Genomic DNA, 21,832 nt, shown 5'->3' on the forward strand with positions numbered 1-21,832 from the left:
CCTTTCCTCTAACAATATGCTCTGGGGTCGATTTTCCCATGTTTAAGGGCCAGATTGCAAATGTATTGGCTGGGAATGGAAGCAGAGTCATGCTCCAGCAATGATTTTTATTGAGTAACTGTAGATGAGAAAAGGCAGTTACTACCTGGCAAAGACCCTGCATTTTAAGTTTTCTTTACAAACTCTCTCTCTGCCCAGCCCTTTAGCGTGAAATTGCAGGAATTTATAGTGATACATGAAAGAAGTTGATACTCGAGACCAGTAGCTGCCAGACACCGTATTTCTTTCTAAATCTGTTGTCAGCAGAGGGGTTTCTTGCACAGCTACAGCTCGGGGGGTGGCTTCATAGCCACTGAACGCACGCATTAGAGCTTTTTACATACCTCTGCCTCACTACAGGGCTGATATAGTACCGGCAAAATCTGAATTTGCTTCTGGCCTTGCTCTTCCCTTCCTCCCAGAGTGCCGCTGTGTTGTTTGTGGTTTTTTTAATCCTAGTTTTCAGGGATTCATTTCAAGCACTTACTAGATATTGCACACAGGGGACAGGACCAGCCCAGCTTGTAGCAGGAACCTGCCTCTGCAGTTTGTGGGTTGTGATGGGCTGACCCTGAACTGCTCAAGTCAGGGGGGGATTTTCCACTGAAGAAAAGTAGGCTCTGCCCTGAAAGCAGCGTGTAGGATTGCTCTCTCCATGCGCAGTGGGTCTGTCCCTCTCATTCACAGCTTACCTGAATCTATTTGTTTCACCATTTTTTTTTTTCTTTTTCCAAGACTGCATAAAGCCTGCTCTTCACTCTGCCTCCCCCACCCCCTCTGAAAAAGATGGTCTAGTTTCAGATGGGAGCACTCAGAAAGTCAAAAGCTTATTAATAGCTCTCTTTTTAATCTATTCAAAAAGCTGTACAGTGTGCAGAGCTGTTGTGACATGATTTTTCTTTTTAATATCTCACCCTTTGACTGTCAGTATTTAAGGAAAAATGAAAGTAATCATCAGTGAAGGCTGTAATGCTACTGTTTTATAGCTGGTGTGGATCTCAACAGAAAATTTTGTAAGAGAGAAAATAAAAGACTCTGTGTGTGTGTGTCTAAGGTCATGCATGCATCTCACAGTGGAGGTTTCACAGAACAAACCAAGAACAGTATAGTCATTAGCAAAATATCATCAGTAAGATAAGAAAAATATTCATACGTTGGAAAACAGGGAGGGGGGGGGGGGAAGGCTTTTTCTTTGTAAATGGTTAATCTTGTAACTTTGCCATGTGTGCCCCTTTCCATGCAGAGTTATCAGCCCCCCGCCAGTGCGGTACTGCCCGGTCTGGCAGATTTTATTGAGGATGCAAAGTACAATGTTTGGGTGAGGACGGACCCCGCTGACCTCCAGGTAAGAGCCATCCCTGCTGATCATTTTACCTCAAGCCCAAACTGACCTTTTACCATTGCTGGAGCGCCATTTCAGCCGCAGACACTCTTCAGTATCACTAGGGAAGCAAAGGCTGTGTCCCCTGGCAGGGAGTTCATGAAAATTAGTTTAAGATCCTCATCCAAAATGGAGGACAGAATCATGGAAAAGATAAATATAAATCAACGCGGCTTGTCAGGACATGACAGGTGGGACATAATAATCCACTACACGTATTTTAATGTATGAAACCGAAGCACCAATTCACAGCATTTAGCCCAGCACAAGTTGTTACAGAAGAGATTAGCAAAGTATGGGTGGTAAAACACCAGCTCAACCTTACATGAGGCGTGGAAGGAATTCCCAGAAGCGGATATCCCAAAACCGGGAGAGTCTAAAGACAGCAGTGACCGAGGCAGGAAGGCGGTAAGAGGAGGGACCTGCCGCTTTTCTGCACAGCAGCTCCTCGGAGATGGCAGCGATGTGGCCAGCCGGGCTAACTGGGGGTTCAGTCCCCATGCACATTGCGAGCTCTCCCTCGCTCCCCCAAAATACACTGGCACTTTTTGGCCTTGACCAACACTTCTCAGGGCCGGTGATCATAACAGTATGTGTATATACACACATAAATACTGTGTGTGTGTATAGATATATACACACACATATGACAATATATATACACACACACATTTGTATATAGAAAAGAGGGGTGTGTGTATGTGCATAGCTCTGCATGTGTAATACAAAACAAAGCTTGAAAGACACCTGCAATTTTGAATCTAGAAGGGATATTAAAAAAAACAAACCTCCAACCATTGACCCTTCCCAACAACTAAAATCTCATTTGCAACTCACACACTCTTAAAGCTTCGGATTTGGTTTGTTGCCTTCCAGCCCTCAGTGCCACAGTATCTGACACCTGGCACAGCTGAATCACTTAAACATGGAAGATCAAACTCTTCCAAGAGTCTCAGAGTGGTTTTGGAAAGGGAAAACCCATTTGTTCTCAGAGTCAGGTAAGGCAACACACTGGAAGTAATGTGTGGTACCCACAGTAGAAATAAACTAATGACTGCAGCCAATTTAACAGAAATTTAAGGCAGGTTCTGACCCTAGATGACACAACGCAGCCAATGGTGTACAGACAGACGAGTTACAAATGTATTACCTGAGGAGATGATAATTGCACAAATGTTTGAGAACAGGTTTCACACTTTCATGTGGTACTTTAATATTGCACATAACAGAGTAAAGGTGATGAAATAACATTTTTAACTCTGTAATTAGCACTGTAATAATGTTGGCTGTTTAAATTAGTTAATAATATTAAAGAGGAGCTCTAATTTAATAATAGAGACACAAAACCAGATATTTCTAAGTGAGGATGGCTTCCCCCGAATTGTATTCAATATAATTTTGTCTTCATTTAGATAATGGCCACTGCAGAATGTAGCTGTGTTTGTAGAATTGCCCTGGATACCTTCAGAAGAGGCAGAAAAGCATCACGATTTGCAAACTGGGGAGGAAATAAAAATGAAAGCTTCCCCCCCCACCCCTATTAGTTCCTTAAAAATCAATTTTAATGTAATTTGAAAAGTTCTGAATTTGGTACAGTTATCACTTTCAGTTTGGTTTCATTTCTGCTTTGAAAATACAGCTTTCTAAAGCCTTACATTAACTTCACAGATTACACCTGACACTGAACAAGAGGTATAAACCAAATATAAAAGACCATCCATTTCCATGCATGATTAAATGCTGACTCAAGGTACTGCAGTATTTTTGATCCCCAAAGTTTAATAAAATTCAGGACAGGCAATAAAGAGTCACAGACAAATTAAAATTTATTGAGACAGACAAAAATGCAACTATTTCAGACTACAGTTAGGCATTTACAGTTAACCAAAGATAGCAAAATGCTCACATTCCACTTAACTTCTTATGGAAAAAGCATTCAGAATTTACTATGCAAGTCTACTTACTATGATAGTCTACATCCGTCTACAGTAGGGACATCAAACTGAAACACGTAATATTTGGATCTCTCCTTACAGACCTACACATTGAACAGTAATGGACATCAACAGCATTGAGAAAAGTATAAAAAGACCAAAACCCACCTACTGTAGAAAGGGCTTTTTGATGTGTAGTAACTGTACAAAGCAGTCTATGTATTAAAGGAACTTGAATGGCATACAGAAGGGACTGCAATAAAAGCCAACAAACGCAGGAAGCTAAGCTTGAGCGATCTGGTGGTCTGTATCAAGTGGTGACCTTAGATCTATGTCATTTGCTGCTTGAGGGGAAAAAACGCTACAAAACTTTTCTAATAATATCAAAATATTCCCATGCCAGCAATGTACACTGAGACTAACAGACTAGGCTGGAGAGGCAAAGAGAAGCATTCACTAACAAACAGTGTTGTTTTAAATATAAACTTTACATTTTCAATATAAACTGTAGAATAAATATTAAATAAACAGTTCAAATGGTTTAAAATAATAGTACATAATAGCTTAAAAAAAAAGACAAAGAAAAGGAAAAAGATTCTTTGTGTTCACAGCAAAGGCCAGTAATGACCCAAAAAAACCCAACTGTGCTGAAATCTGGACTCAAGGAGATTTTGATTTAACCACAGTAGTTAAAATGACACCTTGAAACATAAAGCAGTACCTAACAGTACTTCGTAGTCTCTGATGTGAAAAGGAAATGAGATTAAAAATTGGTTTGTGTCTCTAAAAGAACGGGACAACTCTGATTCCATTTTTCACAATGAGGAAATGTTTGGAAGGTCAATGACTTGATGCAGATGGGAAGTCCTGCTTTGCAAAAAAAAAAAAAAAAAAAAAAAAAAAGAAAAAGAAAAGGAAAAAAAAGGAATTAAATGAAGCCAGAAGCAAATTAAGTCCTTTACAAAGCATGAAGAATGGAAGGGGCTTGATCTGGAAGAGCACTGGTTCTTGGTAGAATTGCTGGTTTCTTTTAAAGAAATAAAACATTTTCTTAATGCATCGTCCCAAACTGGACACACACACACGTATGCACACACATATATGTGTACAAATGTATATATACAGACACTCATATATATACATATGTATATATAGGCTAGCCTGCAGCCCCCAGCCACTGGAGGATGCCAGTGGATCACAAAAGGGCTTTGCTAAATAGCTTTGTAATATTTGGGAACTTGCTCTTAAAGCAATCCGTAGCCTGAGCTGCCCTTCCAAGCACGCCAGCCTGTCTGCCCTGTTCCTGACCAGGCTGCGACACCTTGTGATTTGATACTACTCCCTTTAAACTCTCTTGTAGTCATACCCAACCGAACTAGTCAAGAAAAATGGCATTTTTTCAACGCTGGCCCTGATTCAGAAGAACATTTGAACAACTGAAACAGGTGACTGAACGATCGCCTGGCTAGGGGCGTCCTCCTGCACCCAGGCCGGTGAGCTTAAAACGGGGGTGTGTGTGCGTGTGCGTGCGCGTGTGTTTGTTTCCGCGTGAAGGGAAACGTGCTACCAGAGGTCAGCCGAACCAGCCAAGGCATCTGCCTTCTCGCCTGGCTGTGCTGGGCACGGGGCCCTCTGACTGGGACCCACAGCATGTTTGAGTCGGTGAGTCTGAGAGACAGTAATTGTTTTATAGTTTGAGAGAGAGATATAAAACCTGCCAGCTCTGATTTGGAATAGTTGCACGTGTAAGATTATAGCTAGGAGAGGATCAATGGTGCTGAGAAATGGATGCTGGTGGCATGTCTGCTCATGTAAACTGAAGGATGTCCACATTCACTTTTAAGGGCTTATTTAACAGCTTTTATTTAACCCTCTTTCATGTTTGCACGTGACACAGAAGGGCTGCAACCTTGGACCCTGGAGCTGCCTGCAAGGGCTTGGTTAGACAGGCTTTACCCTGGTGAGGTGCTGGGCGGGAGAAGGGATTTACTACGTGGCCTTTGAAGTAATGCATAGTTCCAGGATAAGCCATTGCAAAGGGACACAGGACTGCAGAAAAAACTAGTTGTGTGTGGAGAAAGTCCAGTCAGGAGGATAAGCGTAACTCTGCTGATTGTGGACCTTGATTTTATGTCAGAGTGAAATGGCAACCCTGTGCCTTAGGCAGGTCCTGCACAGGACAGCCGAGCTAGACCCAGAGAGTATGGGTTTAATTAGTAACATACCAGAAGGAAACCAGCCACGATGTTTGAGAAGCAAGCTACTGATGGTGTTCAACTGCTTCTCACAAAATCATACTATTTAGGGAAACAGAAATGCTGGTTGTATCTGTTCCTCTTGCAAGTCAGCATCATTTTCTATGAAAGGCAAGTAGAAAAAGCGTGTGTGTGCGTGTGCTGCACAGCTCACGGACAATGATTTTTAAATAAATTTTCAAAAGCTGTAGGAAAACCAAAGGGATCTGAAGCAGGGCGGATTGCAGGCCTTTTGCAAATGACTGTGATGGCAGATTTTTGGGAGGATGTGGGGGCGCGAAACAACACACAAGAAATTCCTCACGATTTTACACATCCTTCTGCATTAATAACAGTTATGCAAGCTTGCTCTCTGTTCTCAGGTCATTGATTGAGATAAATAGGAAATGAAAAAGGAGAAAACAACTGAGCCCCTGCAACACATGGTGTCTGAAAGGAGTTCCTCTTCTGCATTGCTCTTCTGATCATGTCTGAAAGCAGAGGTCCTACACAGAGGGGGAGAGGGGCTGCAGAGCCCTGCCAGGCTCTGCAGCGGGCTTTGACTTTGGAGAGGGCTGAGGACCACAGCCCTTGGGCCAGTGTCCCTAAAAACCTGACCTCTGCCAACCAGCACGGTATTTTCCTGCTTTCGAGTGAGTATGTAACCAGCCATGTTTTGACTCCACACTGTCTCCACCTCTATATCCAACACTAACTCAAGAGGAAAAAAAAAAAATTCGATCTAATTAGTTTTCTGTGTAATAAGCACATTTTTCATTCTGCAAAATAACTCACAGGCAAATCACAGGCACTGCTAAAATACTTAGATCTGCATCCTACTGCGAGAGTGGGGTTAAGGTACCTCTTACTGTTTCTGAAAACAGCAAAAATAATAAAAGGTCACCACAGTACATTACTGCATCAGAGAACTGCAATGGGAAAGGACACAGCAAATAATTTAATGTCAATATGCTGTGATACAATTGAAGAGCTATGAATATATGGGAGATGCTGAGGGAATCACAGATTGTATTTTAATACTATTCTCTTCTACGTGCGTGCATGTGTTACGAGTGCGCAGCTTGTCACACCGAGCAAAGGGGTTATGCTTTTGAAACATGACCACCTGAAGTTGCTTTTTTAAACAGGCCAAATAAATATTAACTATTTAAATTAAAGAAACGACAGCTTATTACTTTTGATGGTTGGTGTCTTTGACAGCTTTATAACTGTGGAAGGAGGGATTGCTAAGAGTAAATAAAGAACAGGCAGATCCATAGTGTGTGAGCAGGAAGCCGAGGCTGCCTGTGCAAATTTAGCGCAACTCTTAGTGCAACCGAGGTCAGGCAGAAGCTGAGGAACAGCTGTGGAGGTGGTTATGATGCTGCAAAGTCACAAAACACTCTCTCCTTAAACACTTTGAAAGGCAGATGGACTCTGTTCCCTGCCTGTAGGGCTTGGTCCATGACAGCTGCAGGTTCTCAGCATCTCTTAAGATCAAGGCCGTGTTCCTTATCCAAATAAAGTGTCAGGGAGCTGATCTACGCTCTGGTGGGAGCTTTGCCTTCAGTGTGGGCTGGACTAAGCCTGCTGGACTCATTCTCAGAGAATGTAAGGAAGAGAAAATCCTGCCAATGGATTTCTTCCTGCATTAAACCCCTGGTGCTGGACAGCCAGAAATCACTATCCAGAGAGACTTACTCTTTACTGGAACGTAACAAATACGGATTAGAAAAGGAGGCACCTATATTTCCTTCTTCATGAAAGAAAAATAACTGTTTCTGATATGATCCAGGTAACAATTTATGACACAAATTCTCTAACATGAGAAGGGCTTCTAAGCCTTGTATTGGTTTGTTGAGCCCCTTCTGCGATTCTTCCTTCACGGGATATATTTCATAAGCTGTGCAAATGAGGATTAAGACATGAAATGTTTTTGAAACGAAACGCATTGCCTCTGTGGGTAGAACAAAAATCCCCCAAACCAACTGAACAAAAGCTGTATCCCAAACAGTTTTTGCTGGAAAAAAAAGTTGTCTTCCAACTTAAATAGACTATACAAAATTAAACTCAGTAGAGAGGGAATATTTGTGCCAGGTACTCTCAGATACAATTGCAGAGATATGATGTGACTTGCAATATTGTGCAAAAACATGAGTCCTCGTTATGATGGGCACTACCATATATAGCCAATTTCATCATCCTTATCATCATCTTCATCTTCATCATCTTCATTAGCTGCTCTTACATGAATCTTCAGTTTCCCTTCTTTGTCTTTTTTTGCTGCTTCAGGTTCCTCTTCCAAATCATCCAACAATACAACAGATCCACCACTGCCAAAATCCCCTGAGGTTTCTTGCTCTTCTTCTGAAACAGGTGAGCAGGAAAGGTCATTCCCTTACATGACACCAGATCCCTCATTCATTCCTTGTCATTCAAGCCACCCTCATTTGCAATGGTACTTTTCAAATTTACTGGTTCAGCTATTCGTGAAACAACCACTAAATTTCAATTTTCATCCTGAACTAGGATATATATCAATTTACTCTGAAAAACTTACTTGCATAAAAAACTATGCATCGCCCTCCTCCTAGAGACTCGACTGGAGAGTCTCAGTTCACATGCACGCAGGCCAGAAAACAATTTCTCGTTTGTAGATACTTTCATCCCATCCCAACTCTGTAAACCAGGCTAAAAATATTCCACAAATTGATTTTGTTTGAGTGCATAAACCACACGCTGCAAATGTAGCTATTGAGCCTAACATCTGTGATGTGATTCTGGGCATCTCAGACCTTCTAGGTCTCTGCTTTTTCTGTTCCTTGTTGAAGAAGAAAGCTGCATCCACAACCATCACTGAAGTACTCTGAAGGAATATGGCTGAAATCTTGCTTGCCTAGGTATAACAGCTAATTGGTGATTTCACATATCTACATAATATTGTCCTGTTTTAATATGGAGTTAATATTGCCCAATTTTAGTGGGCTTGGTTGTTAATTTACAAAATTTTACACATTTAGGCCTTCCTTTGTCTTGAAAGACATTATTCATGAAGTCCCAGTAAGTGTGCGTTCCAGAGTATACAGAACAATATATTTAACAACCATGCACAGCAATCCCATAGCCTTAATTTTAAAATCAATTACTACATTTTCCAGGCTGGTAGCAAAAATAATCTTCTTATCAGTGGTTACTGCCTGGTAACTTCTGCTGCACCCCCCCAGTCCAAAGGACCAATGCACGTATAAGGGCCCCATTTGTAGTCTGAATAGGAAGATACAGGAGCACTTTGAACACTGGTAGTCATGTTTCCCTGTTGTCACTTTTGTTATCGCACTCCATCACACAGCGATGGCAGGGCTTACAACAGTGTTAATTCCTTTCTTGTCTGAGGAAAACACATCATTACTCACCACAACTAACTGTCCCTTGCTTTCTTGAGCCAGCTATCTCATTCCCGTACTTATCAACACACCAGCACTGCCCTGTGCTGCCATGGCACTGAGTGGCTTTGTAATAACCTTCTTCATTGCACCGTGGGATGAAAGCACCTGAATAAAATATAAGGCATAATCAGTAACGCAAGCCTCTGTAGGAGCAAGCAGGTATACAGAGTATTTTGAACTTGTCACTTATTTACATGAAGATCTTTACAATGTTGGCAAGAAAATACATGTGATTATCTGGTGCCTAAAAGGGCGCAGAAATTATATATGATTAACTATTTTCAGCCACCCTGGTCACTGCACAGTGTATAAATGTTTGTGCATATATAGCACACGCAGGGTGATGGCATATGGTACGAGAGATAGGTTCACTCTGTCCCTGAATGATTAATATTCCCGCAGTGCCCCTTTCAGATTTAACTCCTGGTTTTAAACTTTTCTTCCCAACTGGATTATTACCCCAACTTCATTAATTCTGCATTTCCCTTCCATTTGCACTTCTTCAGTGTTTATCATACAAGTCTTTCCACAACACTGTAATTATCCCTGGAAGGTATCTGCCATCTGCTTGCTATTCATACTAATCTCAAGCACAACTTCTGACTTACTGAGAGTTCCCATTTATGAAAGGAGAAGAAATGCATAAGCTTTACAGAGAGGGACAACAGGATTTGAAGTCAGCAAGTCTTCGGATTTGAAGCCCAATATTTGTCTCACATTAAAACCAATACAGTTCAGCCTTGTAGAGTGTGGTTCATTCTGGCTTCTGCAGACAGGGAAGCTCTCAGGAGAAACCCGTTTTATTGTTCCCACCATTTTCAGCAGATACAGCAAATGTACTTCAATATGAAAAGCCCTCTTGTTCTTCAAGATGAGTTAGCTTTATTCCCAGGGGAGGTCAGTACAGTCATTTTCATTGCTTTGCCAATTGCTTCAATTTGAAACATGGCAGAAACCCACCCCTGCCCCCAAATTTCTTGTCTCAAATGATTTTTGAGAAAGTATTTTTCTCCTTTGTCAAAGAGACCAGTGATTTACTGGTCACGCAGTAAGTCTTCTAACTAGTTCCATGTGTACAGCATCTCTTCAGACAGTTCATGTGTCAAAGGGGCTATTTCCACTACATTTCTCACAGAAAAAATGAATGAGAAGGTGCTGCCCAAACGTAATGAAATTTCCTATATAAAAGACATAAAAGTCAATCTCATACACACGCACACGTCTATATAAAGTGAATCCTTGAATTTCCAAACTCATCGCACTGCAGATCTTGTCTAATGTTTGAGTGCCGCTAATGTAGGTCTGGAAGATGAGAACAGAAACCTTTGCACATCTGCAGAAATCTTTGTATATCGGATCAGTTTTGGAGACCACTTCACATCCATAATGAGAGTATTTTAAATAACTTCAAAGCATGAGCTTATAGCAGGTTTGCTTATAGGTACCACCACTATGTTCATGTGTAAGTGTAAGCTTACTGATGACTACCAAAGACTCATTTCCACTATTTATAAAAAAATGGTTCTAATAACCATGTACATGTATTCGCCTTTGCAGGTTTTTGTAAGTTAATGCTTACTGTTCAATCCTTCATTTCAATATTGAGAAAGTCTTTTTTCATAGTTATGTTCACGTCCTCTCTCTGTTAAGCACTCCAGGTGTTTATCAGACTATACACAACGTTGGGAAAAGTGCTCAGGTGCTGATTTTGAGCTGGTGTAAATCAGCATAGCTGTACCCATGTCAGTAGAGCTCCCTGTTATATTAGAAGAGCTTCTGGCTCCAGGGAAGAATCAAAGGGGGAACCTCAGTGGCATTGTGGGGTGAGCAGAGAACGGCCTCTGCATTTTAAACTGTCTCATGCTTTCTCTTTTCCTTGGGCAATGCAACCTTTCCCTCCTTTGAAACAGGCCTTTTCGCATAGTTTCACTGTGTTTCTTCTAAGGTATTAAAATGTTCCACACTAGATTTAAAAATAAATTGTGGCCCAGGCTCACTGCCAACATAACTGTGTGCGGAAAGGATTCACACTTTGGGTCACAGTGAAGAGCAGAAGGTACTTTTCCTTCTGCATGGGAAATTTGTGCCAATTTGTATGTAATGCTGGAGCTTTAAATATTTAGCTACGCATACTAATGTCACAGTATTTGCCAACCATCAGAGGGAAGATTACAGCATGTTCCCTCCAGTGTGTCAGGTGCAGGTGATAATCTGGTGAGGACAGAGAGTCACTGGGAGCAAGTGTTGTACAGCATGATGATTCATCCTGTAAATCCTACACAAATCAGTCCCTGTTTTCATTTGAAATAAGCTCTGGCTACAAGCTCTCCTATTCTGGAGCATGGCATCCAGACGGCCCCTTTAGTGGGAACATTTCACCCCATAATCTGGTTTGGCATCGGAGAACACCCGCAGGGTGTGGAAGGAGTTCACATTTCCTCTCCAGAGGTTCTTGCACAGATGGTGCTTCCCCACAAGTGTGGAGAGGACCGCTGGTGGACCAGCTTTACTATTAAGCACTACAAAATGTTAGTCACTCCCCACTGAACTGCCTCAGGCTAGTGAATCCTGCTTCCCCCATCTCTCTTTGTCCCATGGAGCATTTAATTATTCCACGCAAACTTGAACAGCACTGTAGCACTGTTGCATCTATATCCTCTTTACGGATCCAGACCTATCTCTTTTTTTTTTTTTTTTGCATCATTTCCTTATCTATATAATAATCCCCTTCCTCAGAGGACATGGGGAGAATAATTATATGCTAAAGGTAGTGAATCACACAGGTAAAAGCCTGACAGAATTAAGTGCTAGCCAGCACACAGCTCCCTGTATTAGCTATTATGTTAGCTGAATTCACAGGCCTGATATAGAAGAAAACAGTGACGGGAGCAGAAATTTATTACCTTATTGATGTGGGAGAAGCATTATCAGGCTGCACAGTTGTATGCTCTAAAAGTACACTTTTCTGCAGTTAATTGTACTCTAGATAAATCTGGTAGGAAAAGATGAATAGTGCTGTTTACTTTTTAATTCAGTCCCCTGGGATGCTGGACTCGATTCAAAGGCCTCCAAATTTAACATATCTAATGGCAATGGCTTTGAAGTACTTTGTTGCAACTGTCATGTGTTTTGAAAAATATATAGAGAACAAAATATCAAAAGTCATCATTTTTTATCAATGGATACAAGTTAACAGAAATCTTCTTCATATGTACTGTCCAGACTGTAAATGCTGTGCTCTATATGTCAGGGACAGAGAAGGAAAGAGAATAATTAAAGGCTAGTTTCTCTGAAAATACTCATCTCTCTTTTCAATCTTTGTTGCTACAAGCGTGTTTTTTGTCACGTGTGTGTTTTTTGTTTCCATTTGCATGATTTTTCAGTCAGTGAAGAGAAAAGACAATGTTTTCCGCTGTATAAATAGCTATGAGATCAGATTAAAATCTCACAGACAGGTGCCATTATGCAGGCAGACTTTCAAGGTAGGTGAAGCAAAGAGTTCCTCTCTATATTATAATTTTCTAGCTTGTGAAGCAACCTATGCCTGACACTTCTTGATTTGTTGAGCTTAGCCACTTTCATCCTTCATTTTTTTTAATACAGTTGACTAGAAGTTATTTGTGGTAAGGGACCATTCTTACTGCTTTTACTTTGTCATTTTACTCCTGCTATTGTGATCAGATCCCAGTGACATGTGCTACAACTGCCTGCATGTTGTACTACCTGCAATATAGCCATCATTTTTCCCCGCACACTGGAACAAACCACTTATGTTTCAACCTAGATGACATTTATTGCACATAGCAAATAACAGCAAAGCATAAAATAAATATGGGATAGCCAAAGCGATCTATTAGGAACTGGGCTTCTTATTCTTTTAGGTGGCTTTGAAAATCATGACACCCATGAGACAGAGAACACCGTGACTTCCTCTGCCACAACATGCATTCGAACACAAATGCAAAATATTTACTGAATGGAGCACACATGCAACTGAGCAATCAATCCTCCCTTGGCTCCCACAGCTACGAACAGCAGGAGCTGTAACTCTGAAACATCTTAATCTTTATGTGAACTTGCTATGAAAGGATGATGGAACTAAACCATAGTCCCTGTGGCCTCTGGGAATTTTTGTTCTTATTTTAAATCAAAGAATCCAGGTTGGGATTGTTTCTAAGGTGCCTGAATCTTGAGTCAGCAGTGGCGTCTGGGAATGGGAGGGTTTGGCGAAGATGCACTTTGCAGAAGCTCTGTTTGCAGGGTCTGCTACTGAGTATCTAGAAACATCAGACTAAAATCCGAGAGCAACCTGAGAAGCAGACTGCAATCTGAGAAGCATTTCAGCAGAGCTGGCATGCACGCTCTGTGCCGCAGCTAGTGATGCTGTAGGAACCTGACACGGGTTCTCGGTGATGGGCCTGACAGCCTGGGTCTGAGGTAAGCCAGACTCTCCAAGGGTGGGATGCAGTGCTTTCTGTAAGCGGAGACTTTAACCTGTACTGATACGCCTCACGTGACTTGGATCTATGTACATGAATGCGCTAGGATAGAAGTTTCAATATGATACCACCACCTAAGCGCTAGGCTACATAACACCATGTGATTTTAGGGTATGGAATTAGTTACCTTACATTTATTTAGTTCAACAACCAGACTTTTTAGCAATTAAATGGGAAAATGCCTTATGGGGATTCATTTCACCTAATTTTAGATATCCATCAGAGCAGTGTAAGTTATGAATCAATTCAGGTTCCCAACAGTCAATAGAGAGAGGGGCAGGCATTATCACACCTTACAGCACGGAGCATCCTGCAGGGCTGCCTGAAATGAGATGACATGAATTCCTGTTTTCATATACATGGAATATAGTGAAATATTTTCAAGGGTGATTAGTCAAAAATGAACCCCAAGGAATACATGCATTGTACCATAACTGGAAGACGACACGAACCCATTGGCTACGCACTCTGGCACCTTCAGTCACCCTTCAAAAATGGGAGGCTTGAGTATCAAGCAGCCTCTGTGCTTATTGTGACCTCTGAGGTGATGAAGGCAGTATTAAGCTCTGTGCAGACAAGGCTTTGCATTTCTGGAGAGCTGTAAATTAGTTCTGAACCCATTGCCATGCTGACACCTGTTCTGTATGTTGCTATCTCATCATTTGTTTAATTTCATAGTGTCAGGCCTACACTCCGTGGTGCATATTCCCGACTCAAAACATTAGTCTCTAATTGAAAAACCATTACTGCATATAAAGTTACAATAATCACAGAAGCTTTAATTAGTTGAGTAAATGAATAGTGAGTAATCGAACTTACCCAACAGGCTCTTCCCCCTACTTAGCTTTTGAATTCTATTCATTTCATTCTGGCAAGGAAGACCTAAAATATAATGTACAAGAATCAGTTTCCAGATGGTACGGGACAGGCTCTGTAATGACTGGCTTCACTACTGACATGAAATGTAGACTACTGTACACCTGGGAATGAAAGAAGCCCATATGCTGGTACTGTACTGCAAAACAAATTTATGTCATTAGCTCCACTAATTAAAAAAAAATAATTGCAACACACTGTAGTTGAGAATAGTGTTTGGGGGCCATTTTCATTGTTAAACCATTTTTCCTCTCTTTTCTCCAAACTGACATAATACCAGCTCTCTAATTTATGGTTTGCTAATTGACTAATTTCTGCATTAATAAAAGAGCAAGTTCTTGAGCTTTCTATCAGCAATAGAGCTTACTTCTAAACTGTGTCCACTGGCACTTATTACTTCTTTGTTTGTTTTAATGATCGAGGGATATTAATACAGCTCATCTGTGACATTAAACATCGTTACACAATGCCCTCTCACACCAGTGCTGAAGAAAAGAGCTTTTTAACGCAGCTGACTGCCAACTACCAAACTATCCCTATAAGCAGATCAATCAAACCTGAAACACAGGGAAACCCAAACAACTGCTCTTTGTACTGCAAATCGCACAACTCACCGCCCGGCTTCTGGAAGCAGTAGCACCACTCATTGTTCGAAAGCTTTCCGTCTTTGAAGGAGTCGCAAGAGTTGAAGAGAGGCTTGACGCATGGCTCATACTTATCCAGATAAATAGCACTGATCTCTGAGGGATCCAGCAGCAGGTCATAGTTCATGTCAAGTTTGTTGAACATCCAGCCTAAGGAATCCTTACAGATCGGTAGTATGCTGGTGTCAAATCCTGTAAGAAGATGGGCAAACATCCCCAACTGGACCCCAGCACTCTCACTGCACAGGAATCATTGCTAAGCTGAAGCCTTTATAATTTTTTTGGCTGGACTCTGAACATAACCCTCACTTGCCCAAAACAGAACAAAATTCTAAGACTGAACTGTTTGTGTAAAGCTTAAAACCCAAGCACAGCTACAGACTAGAGCACTTCTCACACTCTTCAGGAGCTGTGGGGTGGGGAGGGCTGAGATTCATAGCTGATTACTGTAACTCAAAGTTATTTCTACTCAAAAAATTGTCACTTTTTTTTTTCTGTCCTCGTTGGCCTTGTTCCAAGAAACTGAAATGTGATGAGAAAAGGCTGCATCCACCATATTTTCAAACTAGCCTGAGTCTGAATGCGATTTAAATCCTGTTTCCCAGACTTGTTTCTAGTTCCCTGATCAAATTCTTTCCTACTGTGCTCTCACCTTCCACCTCTCATCCTAGCTTTTCACTCTTCAAAGCTCCTGTGGTGGACAACAAAATGCTTTGGCCTGGATTGCGAGCTGTCTGGGGGAGGCAGGGGGAGAGAAGGGACGAAGTGTCTCTTTTGCTTGCACCACTGAAGAATGGCACTGCTTCAGCTGGGAGCTCCAGAGAGCTGCACATGCTCTTGTATGCCATACCAGCACTATTCCTCCTTGCGGTCTCCAGGATTGTGCAGCAATACAGGATTCTGCTCTTCCAGCACTTTGGAAACCATCATCATCATTCATTTTAATAGCCCAGATCCTTCAAAGACTGCAGCAGCAGCAGCGGTTATCACAGAAAGACCAAGTCATGCATATAGATACCCGCAATGTATATGAGATACATGTTCCAGTATTCTGCAGTCTCCACAAAAGCAGTGGCATTGCCTTCTTTCACAAACAAGACAGGGCATTATAAATCCATACTGTTACTGCATTTTCAATGCTTGGTACAAACACGGACTAATTTCCAAGTTATCTATGATGCAAGAAAGTGTATTTGTAATGCAGAGCTAATAAATCTGAAAATAAGGATATTGGTTTCAACAAGGACTCAGAAACGTGCATATATTGGCTGGGGGTTTACAGGCACAGAGGGTACCTGAACCACGCACCCTGGGCACCTCACGCTCACGCTGTTTCAGCTGTGTGCACTAACCTGCCTGTGCACGATTCATTCTGCTACGGGCCACGGGGAGAAGCCTGATGGGCTTTTTCCTTTTGCGGCATCTTTCGTTGAAAGAGGCCAAGCTTAGCCTTATTTGCTGCACGCGTCAAGTCCCATTTCAAGATGCTGCTTTGTTAAAGTGAGACGTAAGATGTTGCTGGAATCACGCTGACAGTTTGTCCAAGCTCTGCAGCCTACCTGCTATTTTAAGTATTAATCCAAAGGAGGGCAGTGCTTTATGCTGGAAGCTGTGCTTTTTGTATGCAACTGCAGCTGAAGGTTGTCAGTGACATGGAGGAACAATCAGAAGGGTTAACTAATGGGAAGGTTTATGTCATTCATAATACATGTTTCTCTACGAAAGGAAGAAGGTAACACCATTTCCTCAGGGCTAGAAGCAGCTCAGGCATGGAAGAGAGAGATCATGCTGAACATTTCATCACATTTTTGTGCTGTTATCTCCTCTAACATTATCTAATTGAGTTTGAGCACAGTGAAAAAGAAAAAGACCATGTGAATAGATGTAGGGAGGAAGCCTGCTTGCCTTGCTGAAGCAATTAGGACTATTGACTTCAATTATTTTATTCATCTGAAGAAGGCAAGCAGGATTTGGTCACTGCAATCTCTTGTTGAGTGAAAGGATTTAAGAATCCTTGACTTTGCCTTTACAAAGCACCGAGGAGCAGGACACGCAGTCCTGCCTTGTGTGGGTGTGTGCTGTGCCTGATTCCCCACCACGGGGCAGGTTAAAAGTAGTCAAACAGGCAGGGGTGGATCATTCAATGGCATGGTGGAGCTGGGATCAGTACGTACTTCAGCTATCCCAGTTTAACAGCTCCCAGGGGAAAAACACAGCTGGGTTCCGTTGGCTGCTCTTTTCCTGCACAGATCCCTTCTCTGGTGATGGTCTTTACGCCCTGTTGTGGCACTTACTGCTGCTAAGGTGAACAACTACAAGGTCTGTTGTACAACCAGTTGAGTACCGTATGTGTTGCTCGGCCCTGTGGGTCTCTAAAGGTCACCTCCTAACAGGCAAGGAGTGACTGGCAAGGACTGGTAAGGTGACGGGTCACCCTGCAAGGTGACGCAGGGAGGAGGAGATCCTGGCATGAACTTGCCCCTGACAGTGTCTGTGGATTATTTCTGAGTCTTGTTTTCCTCCCTGCTGGGAAGTCTTTATCTGTGTGTACAACGTGCATTCAGGGATACAACAGCACCGTGCCCTCAGTACTGATCTGTCTGAGCAGATCACAAGATAGTGATTGACGTGAATACGAAACTGCTCTGTGACATACCATCAGGACTTGGATGCAAAATAAAATCATGAAAGGTTACTTATGAAGTTAATTACATTAGTTGAAGAGTTTTAGATTGTAATTTCTTATAAACTCACTGTTGTGACCCGAGTTCCAGATTAGGTTTATTAAGAGGCTGCATATTAAGCAGTGCTGGATTACTAGACAGTGTGGTCTGGAAGTCTTTAAATATTACAGTGGTAGGTGTGACGGAAAGCCCTTAGCTAGCTGGTTATTATCAGTGAAGAGGCTAATTCTTTAATTGTCCCTCGATATGTGGTTGAAGGTGAATAGTAGCAATCACCTCCACTTCATATTGTCTCCTGGTAAAAGCCACTGCCTGTAAATCACCGCAAATCTCATTCCAACATTGCACCTGCAGTCCAAAACCAGCAATCCTGGATGCTCTCGGCACCCAGCAACAGGAATGAAAGCAAAGCGTGCCCTGAGTGTGCAACGCAGGCTCTGACTTCCTGCGTAACCAGGGCAGCCGATGGAAAATGGTTCTCGGAGCTCACTTACCTTCACTGGGAGGTCACTGTGCTCCCATCAACTTGGTGAGGCCAAGTGATGTTGAATGAGTTAACTCCTTTTTGGAGTCTTTTGATACACTTGCTTATACATATGATGCAATATGCTGGATGAAATAAACCACATACGGTAATTCTGTAATGAATTAAGTGCTTGGTTAATTGGCTGGAGTTCTAGCACAACACACCCGGAATAGCAGTAACCTCAGTGAGAACTTTTCTGCATCTTTCTGTGCATCAGCTCGGCGCTGCAGTGCCTATGGTGAGAAGCAAGAGAACGGTGCAGGCTCCGTATCCCTCCTGCTCTTGGCTCCTCGGCAGAGGCTGCCAACACAGATGCCAATTAATGTCAGTTGTGGTGGTGGTTGCTCTCATTTGGACACCTGCTCACAAGGACCTGGATTGAGACCATCATGTTTCTCATTCTGACTGACGGCTGTTCAGCATCCTAACAACTTTCATTCACTACAGACCTGGAAGGAAATCAAACCGGTGACCTACATGTAAAAGTCTCATATGCCATTAATATGTAAAATGCTCCACCTCCTCTGAATTAAAATGGAATTAAATTTAAAAAAGTCTTTAAGTGAAAATCTTAATTAAAAATAAAAACACCTTCTGGCAATTAGAATTATTTTCCCCCTTCAAGAATTGACTTACATGAGCTGGTTTTATTTTATTAAAGTATACTACAATTAAATTAACAGGGGAATAATTAACCTAATTTCCCCCATCACTTAAAATAAAGGAAGGAAGAGAAGAAATGTTCCCCAGAAAAAATCCCTTTATATTGCACAGATCTCTAGTAAAAGAAAACCAACTCCCACTCCAACCAAAGAGACTATCTAGATACAATATGGGAATGTTATGAATTATCAACAGGCTCAGGAGCAATTTGAATCTGATCTAACTATCCTAATTAGTTTTATTATTTCCTTATGTAAAAGCATGTCCCTGAGTTGCTTATATTATTTATTGAGGAGATTTCAATTGTACAAAGCCTGCAGAAGACAAAGTTCCCGGCCTATGGTGCTTTGCTGGGATCTGGCAGATAGCTCACTGAATGAAGGTGTGAGATTTCAAACACAATGACTTGCCCTCATCCTTTTCCTTTCAAGAAAGTTTAAAAAAAAAAAAAAGTGTACTTTTTTCCTTCACCTGGGGGTGAACTTAATATACTCAAAAAGCTTATTTACACTCACAGTAACGTCTTGAAAATTTAATGTCGCATAGAGAAATCTCTGCTGGAATGCCTTCTCTAGACAGCTGATGTGTCCGAGGCATCGTAGTCATTGCATCCCACCATGTTCCTTTTACCGCCACAGGGGCATACCCAAACCGGACTACATCGGGGACGTGCATGCCTTTTAAGACGCTACAGGCATAACCAAACCAGTTCAGCTTAATGAAGTGATCGGCCTGGTGAGGAGGGCAACACACGCACAGCAATAAAAAAAGGGCAATGTGTACATCAGAGCGTATTTCCAGAGCTGCGTATGTCCTTTTTGCCAGGATTCACACAAATTGTGTTTTTCAGCTTCAGTATGTGGACTTTGCTTTGAATTCTGAGCCCTGTTTAAGATGTCTTTCGTTTTCACAAATGTTTGAAGTTGAAGTTGGAGGAAGCCAAATACCGCCGTCCTTACTCTGTGTGTATTTTCAGTGCTACCAGACAGAACCGGAGCTGCAGAATTTGGCACCTGCAGATTAATTCATGAATACTGTTGCAAACTCTTAAAAAGAAAAACAAGCCCAAGTTTTGTGGCATTCGAATACGATCTAGGCATCTTAACTCATAAAGTTTCTTTCTTTTTTTTTTTTTCCTAACTGACATATAAGAAAATAAGAAAATGTGCCAAACCAAGTCAACAGTCTAAAAATGAACATTGTTGAGATCAAGTGTTTAAGATCATCAAGGCAGCCTTTCATATAAAAGCTGCCAGGAATCAAACTAAACTAAAAAGAGATAACAGCTCCTCTGTGAATCAGAGCAAACGCTGCAGAATTACCAGGAATGTTTTTCTCACTGAAATTGCTTCAGCAAAAAAAAAAGACCCAACACCTTTAGGAATGAATTTGGTCTTTGGCCTTTGGTAAGGTCCTCATGAGCAGCTCACAGGTTATCTGCATGAAAAACATCTTTCTGACAATCTGATAAAATGAGATTTCATGTGGCTCTGGGCCTAAAGGACTTCAGACAAAGTTTTAAGTCTCTGGTGTTTTCTATCGTGGGGTCTGAAATGAATTCACATCTTGAAGCCATGATTAGCTGTACATCCAGTTGTCTTTTTGCACTACGGTTTGGCTTTCTCTGCATGATAATATCCTTTTTTGGAGTACCACTTAAGAAAGAAGTAGGACATACAGTTTTAAAGATACTGACTTTGTTGTAAATACTATGGAAAGTAAGGAACATATGAAAAAGATCATTTACACAGAACATGGCTTGTTTCACCACATAGGTTTAAGATACAATTACTCGGCATTAATGAGGTCTGACTACAGTTTTGAGCACTATAGCCTGTGGTATATTCTGTTTCTTTAGGAAGAGGCAATCTATTGCTACACAGGCTCAGAAGTAGCACAAAAGAAGAGTGGCTGCGGAGACATGGACCAACAGTAAATGCCCATCCTGATGTGCTGGGTCTGCTCTGCTGCACGTTTAGCCTCTCCAGCCTCACGCTACAGGGCAACTAGGCACTGGGGTCGAAAGAGCCGTAAAAGGGAGCAGTTGACTTAACCCTTTAAATTCGGTGTGTGCAAACCCTGGCTTTAGACAGCCTGTAGCAGAGAATCAGGGCAGTGAAGTGGAGGTGAGACACACACCTAGATAAAACTTGCGCATCCTACTTTGCAACCCAGGGGCCCATGTGCTTTGGGAGATACTATTTAAAAGGAATAATGAGACCTTACAGAAAATAAATTTGCATCTGCTCTCTGATGAACATGACCTCTTTTGATGCTGTTAGCTGAATCCTTCCGCTCCCTGGTGGGTAAATGACATCAAAATCAGTCATGTTGGCTAAACCCACAGAGTAAATGTCCTCTAAACTGTTCATTTTCTTTCTTTCTTAAAAAAAACCCCAAAACATCAAAGGAAGCAAAGATGGTGTTATTAAATACCTGGGACACAACAGATTCCAGCTTTCCACCCCATTTAACTCTTCCAGCTCTGTGGCTGCAGTGTGGATGTTTTTATTATTCTTTCTCTTATATAAGGTGTTAGTAAGAAATTGCAAAATAAAATCTAAATGAGTCCTTTCCAACATTGGCATAATCTTCCTTATGCCTGTATGCCGTGTTTTTGGCTCATGCCACTGACATTGGGTCAGAAAATGCTTGGCCATAAACTGGGAGGTAAGCATACGCCACAGTCCATCCCCAAGAAGTGGTTTGGATGCAGACATGCTGATTTGTAGGGTCATGGAGTTCAACTGTACAGACATGAACTATGTCATGCTAGTTAACCTCAGGGCTTGAGAAAAGTCCTTGAGCAGTTTTATTTACTAGTATAGATGTGACCTCCCTGGCCTTCAGACACTGTTATTTGCCTGATTAACTTGTAAAGGTGTCTCTGTCTCTGACTGCCAGTT

General features: G+C 41.7%; 1 protein-coding gene across 1 annotated transcript in view; it reads right to left on the minus strand.

Moving 5' to 3' along the window:
* Positions 1-7,764: 7,764 nt before the first annotated feature.
* SPOCK1 (sparc/osteonectin, cwcv and kazal-like domains proteoglycan (testican) 1) overlaps positions 7,765-21,832 on the minus strand; it is a 329,740-nt gene continuing 315,672 nt past the window's right edge. The window contains exons 8-11 of the mRNA XM_009322695.1: positions 15,024-15,245; positions 14,353-14,415; positions 9,002-9,139; positions 7,765-7,955 (exon numbers count right to left, since the gene is read on the minus strand). Coding sequence (XP_009320970.1) covers positions 7,765-7,955; positions 9,002-9,139; positions 14,353-14,415; positions 15,024-15,245 — 614 coding nt within the window. The remainder of the gene's footprint in view (positions 7,956-9,001; positions 9,140-14,352; positions 14,416-15,023; positions 15,246-21,832) is intronic.

The sequence above is a fragment of the Pygoscelis adeliae genome, unplaced genomic scaffold (assembly GCF_000699105.1).
Source record: "Pygoscelis adeliae isolate BGI_AS28 unplaced genomic scaffold, ASM69910v1 Scaffold34, whole genome shotgun sequence".
NCBI classification, from domain to species: Eukaryota; Metazoa; Chordata; class Aves; order Sphenisciformes; family Spheniscidae; genus Pygoscelis; species Pygoscelis adeliae.